Here is a 22,836-nt window from a genome sequence, read left to right as displayed (position 1 = left end):
GGGAGAAAACAAGCTGTAAACAAACCAAGCTGCTTCTTTGCTGCTTTCCTTAAAAATTTCCTTCCATAGTTGGTTGTGTAACAACTTCCTACTTTTATTTTAAAAACCTTGCAATTTTTTTTGTGTCAATTCTCACATAAATTCCATAGATATTTCAACAAATTCTTTAGGATTTTTGTGTGTTGTTTAGACTATAGTACAAATACTTATTTATGCTGTCATTCAGGTAGGGCCGTGGCCTGGAAAATTGTCTACACTTCCCTTCTTTAAACTTCCAATTTAAGTCCTGATCTTTCAGTGAAGTCAGTTTTGAAAGGCTACACTAGGACATCTGGAAGCCATAAATGAATGTGACCTTCATAACTGTCATTAGATTAGTGTTATGTTAAATGTTACCGCACAGCATGGGTAATCTAAGCCAAGATAAAGGAAGTATATGCCTTATCATTCATCAAAGTCAATGTACCAAACAACTGTAAGGGTACCCCTACACATTAGATGAAACAAATGATTTGGGAACAATCAACTATTTGACACAAGGTTTTTCATGAACGATTATTTTAGATACAAATGACTAACAAACACTGCCTTGTTGGATTTGTTTAGCTCTTTGTCCAGTCTTGAATTCACAAATACCAGCAGATGATAAATAAGTTTTCTCATGTACATATACCTCCTCGATTGCAGTAATGGTGCTCACTAAAGAACCTTCATAATTATGTTTCACTGGAGGACTGGAAACAATGCCCTGTTTTTTCATTCCTCCAAGTTTAAAGCTGAAGTTTATTCTACAAATAATATGCCTAGTACGCAGTGCTAAGTTGAAATGCAACAGGCAGGACTTGAAAACTCCTGTCTACACATCCCTAACACCCAATCAATGGTAGGTCTTTGGCCATACTGTCACATGAATGTGTTAGCAGATGGTCTAACAAAACATGTTAGTGTGTTATATTATTAATATTATATATGGTATAATATATATGGTAATATATATTTTTAACAAACTCTAATCACCTGTGCCATGTCATAATGTATACAATGCTTTGAAAGTTTTTTTAATACTTAGAAATTGTGTGATAACCACTTCATGCCTTAAACTAGATATTTTGACTTTTCCATATTGCTTAATATTCTCATTTAGGATAACAGCGCACAAACCCTTAAATTCTTCCTCTACACATTCTTTACAGAACATGCAGAACTTTTTGTCTGTCAAGGCAGCAGATCTGAAATCTCCATCAGCTTGAGCAGCAAAATATGGGGTCAGATCGGAGCTTTCTAGTTTATTGACTGTGATGGATGTCAGAGATAGGGAGCACCATTTACTACAGGGTGAAGCAAGGTAAGGTAAAGTGAGACAGGGTAAAGGGAACTTGTACCTCGATTACTACAGCACAAACTGCAGTGAGGTGAACCAGTGATTACATGTCAAGTCACATGCACAGCATTATGTGAAGTTTAAAACTTAGTGCTTCTTCATATTGATGTTTGATTTGATTGTACACTTTAGACCAAATAAGACCCAGGTTTCCTTTACCTAGCTTCACAGCACCCCACATTTTAGTAAATAAAACCCACACCCACATCACTACACCTCACATGATAGTAATTCAGGCTCATGGTCTTTCTAAATATGGAACAAGTAAAGTGATCAGCATATTTTCCATCCCCTGCCATATACTATGACTCAACAAGGGAAATAAATATAAATAAATAAATAAATGTAAAAAAACACTGAAGACTTTTATCAAAGCACTGCTGTCTCTTATACCAGGGTGACAAAGCTGTTCTTTCTCAAATGAGTGCAGTAACGTTGTTACTCTTTGACAGGGTTCAAGTAATAAAATTATATTGCAGACACTGTGCAGTGTTCTCCCTATAAAATATTTTAGGTTGGGTGGGAAGAAGCTGTAGCTGGATGGTGGCCCCTTTATTGTGCCCAGTTTTTCAGTAACCACCCAAAAACCGCCAGGTGGTAACTGAAAATGCCGGGTGGTACACCCAACTAAAAGGTACTGGGGAGAATACTGCTATGGTTTGCCTAGGATGAAAACCTCAGGACTAATTGGCATGAGTGGCCTCCAGGGGCTCCAGTGTCTGCTGCACACCTTCAGGGCAGGTCTGTTTAGCCCTACATAGGTATGTTATGTATACAGCCCTGCCAACTGTGCTGAGGGCTCAAATGGTCCTACTGACATTTTACCACACACCTGGTGTGTCTTTCTTGGGTCTCCCATCGACATGCCCCCAAAGTTTATGTATTCTGGATTATTCTATGTGACTGTATGTCAAGGCAAAAGTTCAGTTTTACTATAATTTGTGTTATATGCATTCTTTTGTAAGATTTCAAATGATGATTAAAAACTGAATAAAAATTTATGGAAGATTAAAAATTATATATCTCGTCTGGACTACTGTAACCTCCTCCTCTCTGGTATTCCACTAACCCGACTCTCTCCTCTACAAAATAATATGAATGCTGCAGCATCCATCCTTCTCACTACTCCTCTTCTGCTGCATCTCTTTGTGCTTCTCTTCATTGGCTTCCCGTCTTCCGCGGCCTATTCGGCTTGCTCCTACTTTCTGCTCATTTAAAAGAGCACGCAAAACCTATTTTTCAAACTTGCCCACCCATCTTCTTCTGTCTTTTCAAACCGTCACTACTTCTCACCACTACATATCTCCCATCCTATTGTGTGTAAATTCCCCCACCTACTAGATTGTAAGCTCTTCAGGGCAGGGTCGTCTTCTACTGTGTCAGTGTCTGTATTCATCTGTCATTTGCAACCCCTATTTAATGTACAGCGATGCGTAATATGTTGGCGCTATGTCTTCTTGTTGCACATCATTATTTTTTGGAATAGGTGCTCTCTGTACCTACAGTACCTATAGTAATGATAGCCACTTTGATTTGTGTTTGTGCAGTGTGTGTTATCAGGGTAGCTTGTGGTCCCCATTAAACGAGTGAGAGACAACAACATGTATGCACATTTCGGAGACAGTTGTCAGTCTGTAACAGGAACTGCCTGTACAAGAACCTGAATAGTAAAAGTCAAGTATTATTTTAAAAGATTCAAATGATAAAAAATATATCTTTGTGTAGGAGTTTAGTAATTGGGTTTAGTGAAAATTGCTATAATTATATGAAATTTGTAATGTATGTGGTCAGTTACAGGTTAGCTGCAAATACTCAAAATATCACTTTCACTACCAAATCTCCTGACCTGGTTCATCTGTGATGAGTCAATATGACTGGGTGGATTTTAAACTACATTTACCATATTAAGGTTTTTTTGGAATGAGGTTATCAGTGGATACAAGTACAAGCTAACCAGCCCTTATCTAAGCTTTGGAACTTGATGATTTGTTCAGCCAAAAGCTGACAATTCAGTGGCCATTGGAGCCATAGTTATCTCAGCAGAAGCACTAACCTGCAAAATAAGCTAATTTAATCAACAAGCTGAAGCAATAAAATACTACGAAATACCTGATTACATGTTATCTAGAAATAGCTTTGCATTCTCTAGCTGCTAAAAATGAAAGTCCAGTCTAGTCTCCATTTAGACATTTAGCTTCAGAATCAGATGGTACTATGTGGCACAGTACAATGTACTAAGGGCCAATTCATTCTCTATTCATGCATTACCTCATGTACTATAGTGTGTGATGTGGTAAGCAAGAACATTCATTTTGAATAGACTTCCCATGCAACACATATTTTAATGATACAGCATTTTTACAATCATGATGATTCACAGCTGAAACACAAGTACTATAGGTTGTGCTTCCTTGGTGACTAGGTATACCATCAATGGCTCCACAAAGTGTTTTGTCCATTACTAAACATTCAGCCAATATATGGTAAAACATGTGTTTTACAGCAAAGTGGTATTGTAAATTGGCCGAAAATTGTCAATACTTGGCTATATTGGTTATTTCTGTACTTGGATATTTCTGTACAAATATCTCTTAGCTGACCCTGATGTCATTTGCTGTTTTTACAGACCTGCAGTGACCCCAGGGTTCTACCACAGGTTCAAGTGCAATCCCAACCTTCACATGGCCACGGGGTTGTTGTCAGAACATTTGCACCACAGCTGCGTGACAATCTTGTTACTTGTGGTGTGACTTGATGTTCCAGGGTACACATGAGCAGTTTGCTATGTGCCCAGGAGTTACCAGCCACACAGTTTCACAGTGAAAACTTCCTCTCAATACAAGTGTTCTATCTCAACTTGGAATATTGTGGGGATGGAAAAGAGATTTATTAACAGTAGACCCTGAACCCATTTTGATTACTACATATATATATATATATGTAAATATACTGGCATACTTTTTAAATATGTTTTATCAATGATATATGACAACACAAACAGTATCATTATTCAGATTTAAGAGTATTACATTGGAACCAGGTCTGCTCATTTTTTTTTTTAACAAGCCTGTATTTTTCACCAAAACTCTCATCAGCAAGTTTATGCATTTGCAGTCAGCATCTGGCACAAAATGCCACTGTCTGTGTTGTTTAAATGCTTCAAAACATAAAACAACACTGGCAAAAAAACATAAAAAATAATATAATTGTAGTAAATGTTTAAATTTGTATATTATCAATAAATAGTAGTTTTTTTGCCAAAAAGTCTCTGTAATTATTTTATTTGTACACTCTATTCCATCCTTTGTGTATTCATTTTGTAGCAGATTTTTGATGACCTTACATGAAATGTGTTACTTTTGATATGATGCCCATATCCCATTCTAGGAACTTTAACAAAGGCAAGCCTATGTATTATGCCCTAAAAAGCATAACACAAAAAACAAATGTATGCTGAATTTGTTACAGTAAATCATTCACTGTGACAAAGCAAGCAGAATAAACAAAGTAGCTTACTATCCTTCCCCGAAGTCATACAATTCTATTTTTTATGTATTTTGCTATTTATTAGCAAAAATGGCTACAGCATGCATTGGCTCAAGGCAGTGACATACATTTTACCCATTTACCCATTTTACTCTTAATGTAGTAACATACATATGTTGGCAATTAGTCTGATACCACAGTTTTGGTAGAACAAATTGTAGAAGGTGAAATCAATATGACAAGATAGGTAAGTCCATAAAAGGATCAATGTCTGAAGTCAGTTTTTACTATAAATGACTCACTAGAAATTGCTGAGACAGCACTGGCCCTAATTCATACTTTTATCACAGATTGAAACCAGAATATAACCAAAGGACAACCTGGGGGTTATTCAGGATATAGCCTTTCATTTTTTCCTATTTTGATATGGCTGTTTTTTTTAAAGCTGACAGGCTGCAGCAGTACTGTAGTGAAACTTCTTCATAGACTGCATTGGATGAGCAAAAATAATAAAGATATACTTGTGCCCAAATGCTAGTCAATGGTATATTGTTAGATGACAATAATCTCCTATATTATCCTATTAATAAAAAGACAAGCTTTACTAACCTGAATCTGAACTATGTAAACAGCTAGCTTATTTATATTATCACAGGGAAAATATGTTGTGAAAAACAATTGCTACAAAAAGGGGGCTCAAGGGACATTGTGTTCTGGCATTAGACAGGCGATCTCTGCCAATTAAGTTTGGGGGACTAATGTTCAGCCAGGGCTAACAAATAAGTATCTCTTTCCAAACAATGTTTTTTAGTTCTGACAGCATGCCAAAAAAAAAAAAAGGTATAGGTTGCATGACTGATCACTGGAAGGCTACTGCAGCACTATTTCCTTACAGCCTAACTGCAGGCAGCAGAAGTAGTTCATCATCTTTCCATCTGCTGAAGAAGGAAGGAAGGCACACAAGTGCAATAGTTGTCGTTGGAAATGATATTTCTTGATCCTTTCCAACAACTATTGACTGCATAATGCATGAAGGAGATGTGTACATTCAGCACCATTCTACTTCATGGAGAGGTGAGGGGGAGAATGACGGAGCGGCACCTTGCTTCGCTCTCTCCCCCTTCACTTCCATTACAATCATTTGTCGTCCATCATCCATGGAACCGCCAGGACAGTCTTATGAACGATGATGGGCACTGTACATGCGCAAGATTCTGATCCGATATCAGCCCTGAGCCGATTATCGGAAGAGAACCTTTGCACGTGAGTACCTAGCCTTTTACTTACCTCATCCCATGGTCCAGAGACACTCAGTGGTCCAGTCTTCTCTCCAGTGCTGGAATTAGGGAAGGCATTCCTACCAGTGCTCAGGTTCCATTGTGATGGTTTGGCCATTGGTTTGGAACAGATTATATTAGGGAAAAGGGGCCATACCAAGATTTACCCAGGTTCTCTGGATAGGAGGCACCACAAGAAATGTATATTTTCCCAGACCCCAAATCTGCAACTCACTTGCTAGCCAATAGCCAGCTCTGTGCATTGTGACATTAGGCTGGAAGAAGAGCAAATTTTTGAGAAAAATCAAACTTTACATTAACATTTTGGGGAGCTTTAGTGAAAGAATAATGCAGTCAGGGTGATGATAAGATTAAGTACAGATTCCTTGTAGAGCCTGCTATCAAGAGAACCTGTGACTTTCCCTAGTTAGGGCAAAGTACAAGTTAGCTTTAAACAAATCTTTCACAAGGTCATTTACCATTCATTAGTACAATGGAGCAAAATATTTACAATAGCTGCAATTTTGGTTGTGTGTATAGATTCAATTAAATGTATGTCTGCCACATCACTGTTTTAAAAGAAAACAGATCATCAATTTGCTTCACAGATAAAACATTGGTAAAATATTAAAAGCAAAGTAGTTATTTCTTTAACAAAAGAATATTGTATTTCACTTTTTTATTTGAAATTGGTTTGCCCGATTCTTCATCTCCTAAATTTGCACAATAATGCCGTTTTATATGAATCTTGTCAAATATTTAAAAAAACAAATTTCTTGTTATATACTGCATTTAATCCTTGTATATCAGGCATAGGCAAACTACAGCCCACAGGTCATATACAGCCTGTTGGGCTTTTTATTTTGGCCCGTCAAATATTGGTACAAAATTGTCCACTGGCAAAAAAGGGTGACCAACAACACTGAAATTGAATGTATGTTTTGCTTTACTTTTAGGTAATGGCTTTTACAAGTAATTTATATCAGTTAATACAAACACTCTCCATCCATCTTAATTTAAAACTCACTGTGGCCCCTGAGCCAAAACGTTTGCCCACCCCTGCTGTATAATAATATTGACTATAAACAATGCAAATTCTTGGTTAGTAAAGTAGTCTCTCTGTCTCTCTCTATATATAAATATATATATTCATATACATGTATGAATCAGTAAAAGTTGTATTTGTGCAGTATTTTGTAACTGAATCTCCCGCTTAGTCTACAGTCAAGGAAAGTCTGCTTTCCACATTTCTAAAAACATCCTTCACTGGAATGCTATACAATATCACTCCAAGTTATTTGCAGTTATCTATAGCCCATGTAAATATAGAATGAGACATATTATATGAGTTAAAGTGAGCCTTCTGCTTGCTAAGTCTGTATTTACTATGTAAAATGCAAAACATCAGTGAATATTTCCAATCTACATTAGATGCCTGCCAAGCATGAGCAGATCTTTCAGCAAATAAAGAGTCCAACACAGACAGTTTTTAAACCACAATTGTTAGATCTTCAAATCCTGACTTAATTTTTTATACCTAAAATTGGCTTCTCTTAAGAATATGTACCAGAATGATAGTAACTTTTGGCCAGGCCACACACTGCCAAATTATTGCTAATGAAGCTCAGACCATTATTCAGCCTAACTTCCAAAAAGTGAGATCCTAAATGCATTCTTACCTTTAATGGAAGCCGAAAATGTTGAAAATATACAAAGGAAAAACAACAACGTTAACGATATCATCGTTCAGGATCCTCCTGTTTCAAAGTAGCTGACGTTATGCCGGTTGTCACTGGGCAGAGAATCACACAACTAAAAGGAAGATTGTGAGTGGAGAACAGTGTTTATCTAGATGTAGTAAAGGTCATAATCCAAACTCCATGCACTGGTTTTATTGACCAAAGGTTTTTAAGTTAATTATTACTTTGGAAAAAAAGTCTTAAAATGGTACCCTCATTAGTATGCTGTTTAAATCTGCATTGTTTCACACAAAACTTATTTGTTAGACAAAAAGGTCAGAGAGATGAGTGGTTGATACATGAGAAAACCTGCTCTTTGAGTGGTACCATAGTGTAGTTAAACAATGCTTTCCCTTTTTAATAGAAATTATAAAAATTTTGTGGGTTTTTTTGTATTTTTTTAATAAACACCTCATTGCCAGCGAGCCATAAATACACAGATGAAATACATTTGCAGTATGAGAGATGTGTATTTGTGTTCTTGTCCATCCAGTCCTGAGGTTTACATGTCTTTTCCACACAGCCTATAGTGGTATAGATAAAAATCTATAGGTCTCAATGCAGAATTTGGATCTGAACCCCTCTGCTGCAATTCTGTTCTCCATTCAATGGCATGACTGGCCAGACCTGTCAATGACAGATCCCCTTGGTGGATGGCCCCCTCAGGTCACAGACCCCCTCAGTGATAGTTTTCCCCAGAGGCAACCCCCCCTAGTGCGAGTCTACTCGCAGACACCCCCTAGTGCAGATTTGCCTACCTTTTTCTTTACCTTTATGTTGACATTGGGCATTCTTGCATGCTGCCTTTAGAGGGACAGCAGAACAGATAGATAGATGGAAATGGATGTTCCTTGACCCCCTCAATGTGGATCCCGCTCATTAAAGGCCCCTTTAGTGCAGAACTCACTAAATAACAAAATGCCACAAAGAAAGTCCTAAGTGCAGTAACTAGCCCCCCCCACTTTCAGTGCAAGTAACTCCCCAGTGAGATCCCCCAGTGCAAACCCCACTCAGTGACAGACCCTCGGTGTGGCAGACACACCTTAGTGCAAACCACACTCAGCGACTGACCACCACACATCTGCAGTGATAGACCCCCCCCCCCAAGAACAAAAAATACTTCCATTTCTCTGTTTCTGAGTTTGCACTAGCTTCAGTGGGACAGCAGAATAGGTGGATACTGACAAATGGGCATGGTCAGGCCCTATACACAGAGCACAGCTGGGGTGTGGCTGTTGCACCAATTGCAACCCCTGCTCCTATGCCAGTGCATAAAGCATAGTCCTGCCTGGCAGGGATATGAGCTAGATATACATATGAATATACATGATATATAGACTTCCTACCCACCTACACCCAGTGACGGCACAGTGGGAGCAGCAGCAGCAGCAGCATACTGATGAGCTAATTTTCTGTCACTGCTCTCTTCTCCAAAACCATGCTTCTAGAATTGCAGTACTTCTGATCAGCTACTCATGTTGATTCCCCCTCCCCATTCTGATTTCATGCTTTTTCATTAATAATAAACTGTTACTGACATGTATCTTGTGTCTTAGAAGTATCTTTATTATAAAATACCTGGTGATGCTGATGCATGTGTGGTCAGCTGGAATTACAGAATTCCACACCTATGCACAATCTGTGCCTGCAATCCTGTGCTCAGCTTTGCTACCACCCTCTCTGATCAGCTTTCCTAGGAATGGAGCCAATAGAAGCAGACAAGACACAGGAAAACTAAAGCTCCTTGTTCTGCTTATCTGTTAGACTGAATCCTCAGCCAAAGCCACCCAGTAAGGGAAGTGCCATTCCTCTGACTCTTTCACTTGTGTGTATAAATCCTCATTTTGGTTATTGAGCTCTGTAAACAACAGTTTAGTTACAACAAAGGAGTGGACATGTAAATGAGATAGGAGCTCCCCCTGCTGGTTGAAAGACATATTATTCAAATAAAATATGCAATAATAACCTAATCTACATTTTCTTTAACCACCTGAGCGTTACACTGATTTCTAGATTTCTGTTCCAAAAGCGTCACAGGTTTTCATGAAATTTTTTTTTTTAAATTGTAGACCTGTAACTTACAGAAATATGTCCGAATAGGGTTCTAGTAGATATCATGAATATAAAATTTTAGTGTAGGCGAAAAAATACGGGCTTAACCAAAAGAGCAAAAATATTTAGTGCGAGAAATTACGGGCTTAGCGGTTAGGGGGTTAAACAACAATTTGGAGAGCTCTTTAACTGCCTTCCTCTGAATCAACTATAATTCAGATATTACAGTGGGTTTAATTGTTCAGAGCTGCTTGGTAAATTGAACGAATGAAGCTCTTACAGTAAACTGGCTGGGCAATTTAAGTCATTTTGTTGTAACATAGACACATGTCCACATTTGCTCTCCCATGTTTTCGTTATTTTAATATATGTAAAGATTTGTAGAATAGTCACCAAAAACAAAGTTAGTTATTATCATTACTCGTGCCTACTTGCTGTTGAGCTATCAGCTCTTTCAGGACATTCACTCAGAAAACAAAATAGTTTAGGATTATTCACTCAGTAGAAAAAATAGCAGAACATTCAATTGAAATTTGTGTCTCTCGGGTCACTTATCACTGACACCAGTGATCTTTTTGGTTATCTGTAGGGGTGACAATATTTCCACTGGCCAGCACACTGATATACTGTGATCTGTGGATATAAAAATTATAGAAGGGGTTCACTGGAGACTTGAAAATTATAGAAGGGGTTCACTGGAGACTTGAAAATTATTGCTAGGGTTCCCCATTAAAAAAAAAGAAACATTTTGCAGTCTGCACCAGCATGAGTGCTACATTTTGGTTTGTATGCTTTGTCAGGTATATGTCATCTCCCCCTACTGGTTAAATTCAGAACTGAACTATAAAGGATTTTCAACCTGTGTGTTGCATTAATATGAAGCGTGGCATAGCACAGCACATGGGTCTGTGTGCATAATTACCATTTATTGTTATTAGCACTCTAAACGCACCTTTCCAATGCACTATAGTGCAACTTGCCCTGCATTTGTGTGCGATAACATGCATTGAGCAGCCTATTCAAATAAATAGGCTGCCCAAAGTAACACACAGCAATGTATATATATATATATAATAAAACCTATTACTAGGTATAGGGGACACAATCATCGGTAAAAACGGCATGCATGCTGCCATTACGGTGTCTGTGACTCTGGCTTCATTACTAATTAAATACAAGGACTTAAAATGTAAGAAAGCTGAAGAAAGCCTGCAATCCAGGATTTCAGACTATACTCAGTGATGGTGGCCACGCTTATACTCCAGTGGTATTGATGTCTGTGGTGATGGCTGTGGGAAGGTTCTGTCATCATGTAGCCTAGTAAAGGTTTATCTGGAGCAGTCTGCATGATGACAGCACTAACCATGTGCGAGTGTCTCCCAGTGTCTGGCTGTACTGGGAGCAGTGATACAATGGGGGAAGAATGCAGATAGTAGAATCAGATAATGAAATGTAAAGCTATCACTCCTCCCCAGAATAACAGTCTATACTCCTTTATTGTAAATGTGGAAAAAAATCAAATATTCTGAGCCATGCAGGGTCCTTTCTTCATACCAAATCCTCAGAACACCTCCAAACATATTGATGTGGGGCTTTTCTTGGTACATATTGTTTTATTTCTAAAACTTAACCTGGATGACTCCCCTCAGGCACATAGTTTTGGCATCACCTTTGATTCTGCCCCCCAATTTACCCCCTATATTCAGAACATTTCCAGGTCCTGTCACTTTCACCTACGCAACATCGCCAAAATCCGCCCCTACCTGTCCCCTGAGACCACCCTCTCTCCTCTACAATCTATCATGAATGCTGCAGCCAGACTCATCCATCCTTCTCTCCGCTCCTCCTCCGCTGCATCTCTTTGTAATTCTCTCCATTGGTTTCCATTTCAGTTTAGAATCAAATTTAAGCTCCTGTGCTTTGCCTTCAAATCCCTCCACAGTTATTGTCCCACTTACATTTCTGGGATGGTTAAAAAATCCTCCCCCTGCCGCTCTCTCCGCTCCTCCAATGATCTACTAATGACTTCCTCACTCATAACCTCATCACACGCACGGATACAAGACTTTTCTAGAGCTGCTCCAACTCTCTGGAATCGTCTTCCTCGTCCTATTCAGCTTGCTCCTACTTTCTGCTCATTTAAAAGAGCGCTCAAAACCCATTTTTTCAAACTTGCCTACCCGTCTTCTTCTGTCTTTTGAAACCGTCACTACTTCCCACCATTACATATCTCCCATCCTATTGTGTGTAAATTTCCCACCTTCCTGTGTCACTGTCTGTATTTGTCTGTCATTTGCAGTCCCTATTTTTTGTACAGCGCTGCATAATATGTTGGCGCTATATAACTCCTGTATAAAAATAATGATAATAATATTATTATTGGAGGTCTCTAATGTTATGCCTGTCATTGTGTGTCAGAAGGAAGAAGATTTTTTCACATTGATGGTACCGCCTTTCACAATAAAATGTAAATGTCTTTTTGATTCATACTGGTGAGTTTACTTTTCTTTATGAGGGATGTGAATGGCTCCATGCATATCTTCGGTCACATATCTATCTAAAGATTTAAGTAAAGTGTTAACCCCTGGTCAGGTTTTTATTATTGTTTGTGTCCTGATGACCCCAGAACAGGAATAAAGGTGAAATCTTCCAATGTAACATCTTTTTATAAAAGGATTTCCTCCTCACGGTGTATACATGACAGGAAGTGAAGAGAAATCTCTCAAACTGGACAGAGATGGCTAGAAAAAATGACGGCGACTTTAATCCTTCTCTACCCACAAAAAAAGATGAGATGAACTTGCACGAACTAAAAGAAAAAATAAATATATAGAAATTGTGTTATGTACCTAAAACCAGACTCTATGGACAATGAATAAAAACCTGGGGACTGTCCCTGCAAATTATGACTGGTAACCGAATAAAGCGGAAAAAAGACCATTATTAGGGCTGACTATTAGCCCCACAACGCTCACAATACACTCGGCCTCTGACTGCCATCAGAACATTCGTTGTAATCCCACTAAAATGATCTCTTCCTGAATTATACTCTATAAACACCTGCCGTCAGTGAACACAAATGCCCATTTCAAATATGGCGGCTGAGAATGGTCAATACATCGAGTAACGATGATGTCATAGACATGCGCCGGAATAGAGAGTGCTCTCGCTAGCACGTTGTTATGTCAGCTGGAGAAAGAGATGTGCAGATTGTGATACCGGTAGTGTTTCCCCTACTATTCCGGTCAGTATAGAAGTTAATTAAAGTCATACAATTAACCTGTGCTTATTTGTTTCGTCGTATTTATCGGCTGCTGGCTGTGCCTCTTTTATATGCGAATAAACAGTGAATCTCTGTTTGCCTGTGGACGTTTTACTCTCTGATAGGTCTTATGAAGGAATTGTTATTTAAAATCACAATTTATATGCAGCTGTAAAGTGGGAAATATAGCAAGGGAACATGTGGAGTGGTTGGAGAAAACTGCACATTGCCTGCTGGTTACTCTGATCATGTGACTTCAATACTCTGTGAATCATTCATCCACAAGTATGACAGTCAGGACATGGTGTAAGTGACATAGGTGAATGACACGTAGATCCGCTCCAAATTTTGCACCCAGCCGAATGATTCAGTTTTTTATGAGTGGTAATTGCTAAAGTCCAAAACCACATACACATGGTGAATTGTGCCCTTCTGATCATGGGTTATGGATGAAGCACAGGACTGTTCAAAAATTTCTGCCCCTGACACGTATACTTTTTGCACTGATACTTAATACTTTGATATCTGCATCACTACAGAGCACAGATATGACTTGCAGAATGGAGTCATTACAGTCTGCAGTCATTACAGAAATCTGACCGTCTGAAGGAATCTGCAGAGCTGAACATGAAAAAAAGTTAAAGTGTGCCTTTATCAGGGTGCATATAATAGTTTTATATGTGCAGGGAACTCCCATTTGGACTTTTTTAGTGACTAAGTATGATGAGTCTTAAAGATGAGTGAACTTTGATTTTTTTCATATATAGTTACCTTTAATTCTGCTTTAATAAAAGTCTGTTATAGAGAATATTCCGCAAGCACGCACATATACAGTCTTTGCATTGTGACAAGTGGTTGTGGTATACAAATGTCTCTTTTGTATTTACACCCTTAGGACCTAAACACATGATTCTAGTGCATGGACTATTCTCTGCTATATGACAATGGACACGGAACCATCAGATCCCAAAATTACCAATGGCAAATGTGCGCCAGAGTCTGTCAATATTGAGGAAAAAAATAATGGAGCATGTAACACATCTGAGGTTATCTCCAAGAGGCAGATGAAGAGATTGATTAAACAGAAGCAATGGGAAGATCAAAGAGAGCTCCGAAAGTAAGTTGAATTCTGTAATCTTGCCCATTCAGGCTGACGCATATATAATCAGCCATACAACACTTACCTTATGTTCCTTCCTCTATTGCAGCCACTGCATAATGCCTGATTTTGGAGCTTATACAGAGCAACATTGTCACTACCCTATTATGTGCCTAGCAATTAGCTGCTTGACCCAATCACTTCATCTTGTGGGGATGGGGGGGGGGGGGGGGTATATTCCCTAATACTGTAGAGCAGCAGTTAGGTGATTGTGGAACAGAAGCCCTGAATGGTTGCAGGTGGTTTTGAGACACCCTGAGTAAGGTGATAGGGCCACTTTAGCCAAGTTGTTGCTTTTTATTTATTTTAACATGATATGTTGTAAGTAACACTACCTTAACCTGGTGATAGGCATGACGTGCCAGTAGCATGATCTGGATTGGGAAACTCCCCTATCTATGTCTGTGCCAGGCACCAGCTGGGTGACTGCCATTCAGCAAAATTTTAACTTCCTTTGTAACAAGCAGGAGTTGGGAACTCCTTGCTTTTACAATTGCCTCTTCAATTTACATTGTAAAATGAATAAAAAGCTTAAATAACTTAAAAACAATACATTCCCCTCACATAAGGAAATGGTTAAATCAACCAATGATAGATGACAGGTGTTTATTGTAATCAATGCTGGGGAATACTGTTGCAGCAATAATAGTGTTCTAGTGCTACTTGTTGTCTGTCACAGAGGTAAAAATAGGTGACTATAGTGTCCTATCTGATGTTTTGTTAAAAGATGTACTTTTATACTCCCAGGCAGAAGAGAAAAGAGAAAAAGCAGAAAAGGAAACTTGAACGGCAGGCTCAGCTAGAACAAAACGTGGAAGTCAGTATATGTAAAAGAGTGCGCAGGGAGATCCAGCCCAGCACATTACGTCTCATTATAGATTGCAGCTTTGATCATTTAATGTTATTACGGGTAAGCTGCTACTTTTGTGTTTTAGATTTTACAGATTTTCTGTGATCATTGGCATCTCACCAATATTTTTTTATTTAGGATGTGAAGAAATTAAACAAGCAAATTAGAAGGTGCTATGCAGAAAACCGCAGAGCAACACACCCCGTCCAGGTATTCAATTTTTTTTCAGAAACAACTTATTTTGCTTTAGTTAAATGAGAGACAAGCAAATATACCCAGCTTTGTTTCAGTCCAAATTAGTTGGATTAACTAGAAAATCCAATGAATATTCATGTTTGATCATGTAAGGTTCAGAGATTTCCCAGGGTCATGTAACATCCTTTAATTTCTGGAGTCCTACCAAATAACAGACATACGCATAATGTGTATGTATCATGGAGCAGTGTTTAATTAGCAGTTGGCATTTGTTTTGTCCTGAAAAAAACAAAAAAAAATGAGCTCAGTAAATCCTTTTTTTGCAATTTACTTTTTTAAGTGCTTCGACATGTAGCTGAAAGACTTAAATTACAAAAGCCTTAAGGACAATCACACACTTACAAAATATGCTTGAGTGAAGTGCAGTGATTTTAAAATGTCCCATTATTGGCGTGCTGGTTCTTTTCTCAGGGTATATCATAATAAATATATTAATGTATAATAAATTTTACATTTCGGTATTATTTCTAGTTTTATCTAACCAGCCATGGAGGACAACTAAAAAGCAATATGGATGAATTCGACAAAGGGTGGATCAACTGGAAGGTAATTTTGCACGATCATTTACTTTGTATGTGTATTTTATGAAAAAAGGTCTTGAACATACTTGTTTTAATTTTCTCCAATGACATATGGATGTCCAAAGATTGTTTATTTTTTAATTACACAATAAGGCAGTGTTTCCTAACCAGAGTTCATTCAAAGGTTGCTAGGGAGTCTTTGAGCAACAACCAATTTGCGCCTCTCAGGTCAGTTAGGTGATACCATAGATTTTTTTTTTTTTGGTAAAGGTGACATTCTTCCTACTGGCCAGCAATGTAGCAGGCATTCTTCCAGCTAACCACCTTGCTAATATAGTTAATATAGCAGGGGTTCCCTAAAGACCTGAAAGTTAATTTTTAACATGGGGGAACCCATGTTACTATGATGCAACATGGTTGCAACCTTAAAGTAAATCTGCCCATTATATAGGAGCCCACATTATGTACGTACAGTAATGTTGACCCTACTGTGCAATGCATTAATATAAATAGGAGGTTTTGCAATGTTCTGCCAATTATTCTGCATGCCCCATTTGATGTCCATTGTTGTACATTGGGAAGCCTTTCCAAATGAATAGTCTGTCTTAATGCAATGCACCTTTAAAGCCCAAACCAGCCATACCAGGCTAGTGTAAGCGGGTTTTAATATTACTGAAAAGCCTGCAGTACCACAATGCCAACACTTAATGGTGGCTACACTTACCTTTATGTATCGTGGGCAGAAATTTAAATTACAATAGTGCCAAACACTAACCTTCTCTTTTTTTTTTTTTGGTCTTTCACTATGAAATGCAGTTGTTTTGTTTAGTAGGAAGGTGCAATCCAGCTGTTGACACATTAGGAGAAGTTAAAATGTACTTTTCACAGAGGGCTTTTAGACACGGTGGGATATTAAAGAAGCATAGAAAAGTTCAGGTGCTTTTTTAGAGCCAGTAGTCTGCAGCCAACATCATTGGGCTACTGACAAATTTACATTACCTTGATGTACCTCACATATTCTGCATACGTGCTTTTCAGCCATTTTCAAACCAGTGTATTAGAGGGATCCAAAAAAAATCTATACACAAAACAGAAGCTCCATATCAAATAAGCCTGGGGATGGAGGTAAATATCTAGTTAGGTGGTTTGAGTGTAGAGCATCCCCAGGACATGCAGCATACTTATAAATTGCAGGTACCAGTATGCATAGGCTTCTACAGTTTCCTACTAGTGTCCCAATATCTCCAGTGTTGAAAGTGAGAGTAAAATAAACATTTTGAGTAGGAAAGAAAATATGCAATTTCATGTTAAGCCTACAGGACCTGTAGTGAAGAGAAATGTCCCTAATGAGACAGCATAAAATCAAACTGACAGGAGTTTTAATTGTATGCTACTTATAATAATGAAAAAAATTGGATTTGGCCTGTTCTGCTACAGATCACAAGAACAAACACTAAGAGCACATTATCTGTAAATCTTCGTGATTTTTTTCTAGTGCTTCTTTGCACATGTTTTCTAAACTTTTCCCGTAGGATATACACATCAATTCTGAGCATTACAAAGATATCATGAAGGCTGAAGATTTGGTTTACCTTACGTCTGATTCCCCAGAAGTACTCCATGAGCTAGATGAAACCAAAGCTTACATTATTGGTGGCCTTGTAGACCATAATCACCACAAGGTAAAGAGAAAACAATTTGTGGTCTAGTAGTAATAGTACTTTCTCAATGCAGTTTTCAGCTGTTGTAATTGTAAGAGTTCCACATTATACTTTAAAATAAATAATTTGTAATTATGCAGTCACACAACACTGTTCTCTGTAGTGTTTTTAATTAAATACTTTATAATTTTATTTAACAATTGGTAAAATATAGCTCTGGTTTGTAGATATTAGAACAGCCCAAAGTCTTCATTCTATAGTTTTAGATAAAGTATTTTTTTTACACACAATGCTTTAAATGTCTACTCCAACCAGTATACTCTGCTACTGAAGCTCATATGTTATGTAGTGGCTTATGAACCAACCACAGGAAATACAATGTCCAGCAGAAGGAGCAGGTATGAGCAAGCCCAGAAGTGTAAAATACCTACAGCGGCAAAATATCACAAGTAAAAAAAAAACACCAACTGCTTTTAGCAAACTTAACCTCTACTCAAGACTAATATAGTATTTATTTTTAGTTTGTTCTGATTTTAAGTTATGACAAGGGATTTAAATTTCATTTCAGGGCATTACCTACCAGCAAGCTCTGGATCTTGGTATCCATCATGCTCAACTTCCTCTTGGGAGTTTTGTGAAGATGAATAGTCGCAAAGTCTTAGCTGTGAATCATGGTATGTTTTTTTTGTTTCTGGGGTGTTTAAACTGACAAACTAGTTTTATACCAACAGTGTTGTAGTTAAGGAGTAGCCCTTCAAATTAAGATGTGGTATCCAGGTGCTCTTATGTAATTTAAAGAAGCTGGAAAAGTTGAAGCCAGAGAACACAATAGGCATTGCAGAAAGCTTTCTGATAGACCTCTTCCATTCCCCAAACAGTCATTGCTCCTTACTTGTTAAGCCTGTTCATCCTATTCCTTTCCAAAACGTTTCATGCTGAACATCTAAATGGATGTCTATTTAGACGACAGCCAAGAAAAGTTTTTTTTATTCTATTGTTTTTTATGCTTCCTGGTAATTCCACTTTAAAGACTAGGTACAGGAACTTTGTAAATGGTAAATGTAACAACCAACCTTAATGGTACACAGGATTATTTCATTGAACTCTCAGGCCCTGGATCCATTTTGTAAACGAAGTGGAATCCAAAATCTTTTAACCCTGTAGCCACTCATAGGTGCAAGGCTCCTTTTCCTACTGTTTCTTTGTTGGACAGATAAAACCTGTATCTACACTCAAACCAGTGCTCCCATTTTCTGCAAAGCAGATGTAACTTTCCCAAATCCTTCTTACTCTAAATCTATTTTATATGATCGCAAAAACCCCTCAATTTTCTGTGTTGGCCCTATTGCACCGTACTGTGTGTTCAATGTGTCTTTTTGACTAAAGAGATTTTAATTTTGTGTGTTTGATTTCGATTCATATCATCAGTCTCTCACAAAATGATAAATTTGTGCTGAACAATCTATATAGTATTTGATAGGTAATGCTTGCTTTTTCTGACATACTGATGCATTCTTTGTAGTTTTTGAGATCATCCTGGCTTTTCTGGAGAAGAAAGATTGGAAGGAAGCCTTCTTCAGTGTTCTACCTCAGCGTAAAGGAGCAGTGCCTATTGATGAGACTGGCGAGGCTTCAGCAGGTGTTCCCCTTACTCAGGATGATGGGAATCACTTAGACAGTGACTCTGATTCTGATGATGATGATGCAGAACAAACAGAGCTTGGTGAAGAAGAGCAGAACCATGACAAGTGACATCCTGTGGATGCTGTCTTATGTGTATATATTTTTTTCTTCATTTCAAGAAGGATTTTTTTTTATAATTCCTCACCAACAATGTGGGTCAAGATAATTCTATATTTTAAGTAAAATTACAGGATCTTGTTTGCTTTAGTATAAAAAGTTCTTTTTGGAAGAGTTTATACTGAAAAGATATTTCAAATATTCCTTTAGTTTTCAAGACTATTTACGAGAATTTAATAAAGCAACAAGGCGTCAGCCATGACAATTTGTCCCTTTTCCTTTTTAGACTGTATTATTTATGCATTTTTTTTTTTTTTTTTTAGAAAAGTGAGATTATAGGTTGTCACTTTGATGATAATTTAGAGGACTTTCTGGGGTGATGAGAGTTCTGTAAATTTCATTGGTCCCTGGTAACTTGGTGGTGGGAGTTTTTTTTTTTTTTTGTTGGTTGGAGCATTATTGAAGTATGTCTATGAGATAGTGCTATAAATAAAGCTGTACTGAGATAATTTGAAAGAAATTTTTCTAGGAACTTCATTTCCTATGCCATGTTGTTGATCCACTGACTTCTAAATTTGACAGCTGGGTACCAATTAGGCAGGTAAAAATTGTTATTGCACAAGGGACCTGTCTGATTTTGTATTTTCAAAGTGGGACTTTAGTTTCTCTTTAAATTACTACAAGGACAGCTCAACAGAGGTAGCATTTCAGGTGATAGTAATAGGAGCCTCTATATTCCTCTACGAGCAAAATTCCTTTATATAATACAAAACAAAGTAAAAAGCTCACACTGCATTTATATGGGAGGAGTGAAGAGAGGTAGATGAGCGTCTTTTCTATTTACCAAAACATTTCTCTAATGTGTATTTGGAGGATTAAACTTTTCATGCATAGGTTTTGGCCAGGTATTGGGGATCAACCAATTATTTTCCTGATGCACTCATACATATCTTTAAATTATGTTTACAGTAAAAACTATTAGTGTTTTACAGTAAAAACCTTTGTGCCTTACTAAGTTAGCATTGTCTCAATTATGTGCAAGTTTTGCATTGGTGTGATTTTCTGTTTATAGATTTAGGCTTAAATCACAATGTTTCACTTTTTACAAATTTACAGATGTTTGCCTATTTACAAAATGTTTGCCTATTTACAGATTCATAGAAATAATAGCCACACACGAAGTGTCTTTTCCACAGCCATCTATAATATTAACAGTGTTGGCCACACAAGCTCTTTCACTGATGAGAAAAAATAGTTAACTATAACTTAGTTGATTTTGATTTATGTAGATATTAGATATGGTTAGTAAATGGGTATAGATGTTGAAATGAATTGATAGCTATATCTTCCCACTGACACATCTAAACCAACACACCTATTAACAACCATACCTTGGTCTTCATACATGGACTGGCATATATTCATTGAAGTTAACGTAGACCAACTTGGGGACCTACACTATGTTCTCTAGCACACAGACTACAAAATTACCAAAAAGTAGATCACGCACACAGATTCCTAGGGTGAGGCCAACTACAAACATTAGAGAAAAGGGTGACAAGCATTAGGTAGGTTATGTTAATGTACCTTATTTTCTGGCGTACAAGACGACTTTTTAACCCCGAAAAATCTATGACAAAGTCAGGGGTCCTCTTGTACGCCGGGTACCAGTACTTACCTGCAGTGTCCGGTGTCCCCGCGAGTCCCCTCTCTGGTCTGGCGTCCCTGCGAGTCCTCCTGTGCCTCCTTCTGTCTTCCTGCTTTTCAGCTTACACGAGTCCTCCTGGGCAGGCTCGCGTTGCTTCACAGCAGGACCCGTGTAAGCTGAAAAGCAGGACGTGAGCCTGGATTGGCTGTCCAGTGGAGAGCCTGGATTGGCTCTCCAGTGCAGAGCCTGGATTGGCTCCTCACTGGAACACGCCCATTCATTAAAGGAACGTGCCCATTCATTACTTAGAACTAGTAGTGTACAGTTCTTTCTGCCTCTCAGTTCTCTCACAATAGTGAGATTTGACAGGCAGAAGGAACAGTACAATACTGGGCATATAACACGACCCCCAAATGATTGGTTAGAGTGGGGGGTCGTCTTATGCGCCCAGTCGCCTTATACACCGGAAAATACGGTAGTTTAGTGAGGTCTTGTTATAAAAGAGTTTACCATGTCATGGTGGACATACCTATTAATCATTTAGCCAAAAGTGTTTCCCTGAATGAAATGCAGAATCACCTCTTTCTAGATCTAGACTTTTGTTATTTACTTGTTGATTAAACTAAAGGGCTGTTGATCAGTGATCAGACATGATGTCGGGGAGCAAATGGAGAACAGTCATGAAATCAAGCTAGTGACAGGTTTTCAATAATAAATGCACGTCCTAATAAATACAAATCACTACACTATGGCAGGAAAAGCAGCCATGTCAGAATGCAATTGTATACATACTGTTTTATACTGGCCAATTAGGAGTCAAAGGGCTGAATCTCTGATTTTCTATAATATCAACTTGTGCCACTAGAGAGCGTAAAGATCAACTGACTAAATGTAGTGACTTTCCATTGCTGTAGGAAAGACATTAGCAGCAGTTTTATAATTGTTTTACTGGATGCGACCTAGAAAACTGGCAGACAACAAGCAAGTAAACCGCTTTGGCACCCATACATACAATGTTGGTGCCTATGGTAGAAAGCACAGATTATTTTGTTGAGGGTGGGTTCGGATGGCCACAGAAGCATCACAGGTCTTTTTTTTTTTAAATTACAAATCCTGCTTTAAAAATGCTGGTCCACTTAAAGTGCTGGGAGAGACCCAGGCATGCATCCTCCAGGCAAGAAGAGTATTTAATACATTGCTGATGGAGGCCCCTGATATCTGTTTTGTGGATTGGCCAAGTTGTAAATCATGATCAGTTTCACAGTTGCTCAGACCAGCACAGTAATGTATCTGTAAATAACAGACAAAGGGGCAGGCATGTAACTTTACAGGGCCCCATAAAAAAGTTGTTATATGGGGTCCCCTTCGAAACAGATAAAACCAACCAATGAACAGCAGCCTCATTACCTAACTCATGTGACACAAGCTCTGAACACTGTCACAGCTAGTGTCCTATGTCCTCGCATTTATTGGTATTGCTGTAAAGTCATGTGCCCCACATTACTGATTCATTCTCTACCCAAAACTCCTGGTCAGTCCTGTGCCCTGATAGTTCTAGCCAGTTCTGTGATTTCAGAGTGCTGGTTATTCCTCTGCCCCAATATGGTTCTGTTCCACCACACTACTGGTCCATTATCTAACCCAATACTACAGCTCTGTTTGATGTCAACACTCTTTTCTTGTCCATGAGCTGAAAGTCTGTTTTGTCCTGTGACACCAGCTGACTCTAATCACATCACAATTTCAAGAAAGCTGTCAGTAGAATATCACTTCGAAAAGGCCTGACACATGTTGAGTACAGATGA

The 22,836-nt window shown here is 38.2% G+C and overlaps 2 protein-coding genes across 2 annotated transcripts in view; one reads left to right on the top strand and one right to left on the bottom strand.

Annotated features, from left to right (window-relative positions):
- MTTP (microsomal triglyceride transfer protein) overlaps positions 1-7,956 on the bottom strand; it is a 39,966-nt gene extending 32,010 nt beyond the window's left edge. The window contains exon 1 of the mRNA XM_072405619.1: positions 7,824-7,956. Within this exon, the coding sequence (XP_072261720.1) occupies positions 7,824-7,887 (64 nt within the window). The 5' untranslated portion in view covers positions 7,888-7,956. The remainder of the gene's footprint in view (positions 1-7,823) is intronic.
- Positions 7,957-13,067: 5,111 nt separating this feature from the next.
- Positions 13,068-19,648, top strand: TRMT10A (tRNA methyltransferase 10A). The gene is made up of 8 exons (XM_072405618.1): positions 13,068-13,179; positions 14,093-14,314; positions 15,104-15,266; positions 15,345-15,416; positions 15,933-16,007; positions 17,515-17,664; positions 18,212-18,317; positions 19,166-19,648. Exons 2-8 carry the CDS (start codon positions 14,136-14,138, stop codon positions 19,393-19,395), a joined length of 975 nt encoding a protein of 324 aa, XP_072261719.1. The 5' UTR covers positions 13,068-13,179; positions 14,093-14,135; the 3' UTR covers positions 19,396-19,648.
- Positions 19,649-22,836: the final 3,188 nt, after the last annotated feature.

The sequence above is a fragment of the Pyxicephalus adspersus genome, chromosome 3 (genome assembly GCF_032062135.1).
Source record: "Pyxicephalus adspersus chromosome 3, UCB_Pads_2.0, whole genome shotgun sequence".
In the NCBI taxonomy this organism is placed as follows: Eukaryota; Metazoa; Chordata; class Amphibia; order Anura; family Pyxicephalidae; genus Pyxicephalus; species Pyxicephalus adspersus.
Note: the sequence above shows the minus strand (reverse complement) of the source record. Positions and strands in the feature narration are given on the sequence as shown.

Bases quoted from the DNA above. Each gene is read 5' to 3' on its own strand.
- TRMT10A (XM_072405618.1), top strand. From the start codon at position 14,136: ATGACAATGGACACGGAACCATCAGATCCCAAAATTACCAATGGCAAA. The intron at 15,267-15,344 runs GTAAGCTGCTAC...TTTTTTATTTAG, and splicing joins ATCATTTAATGTTATTACGG to GATGTGAAGAAATTAAACAA. The intron at 15,417-15,932 runs GTATTCAATTTT...TATTATTTCTAG, and splicing joins GAGCAACACACCCCGTCCAG to TTTTATCTAACCAGCCATGG.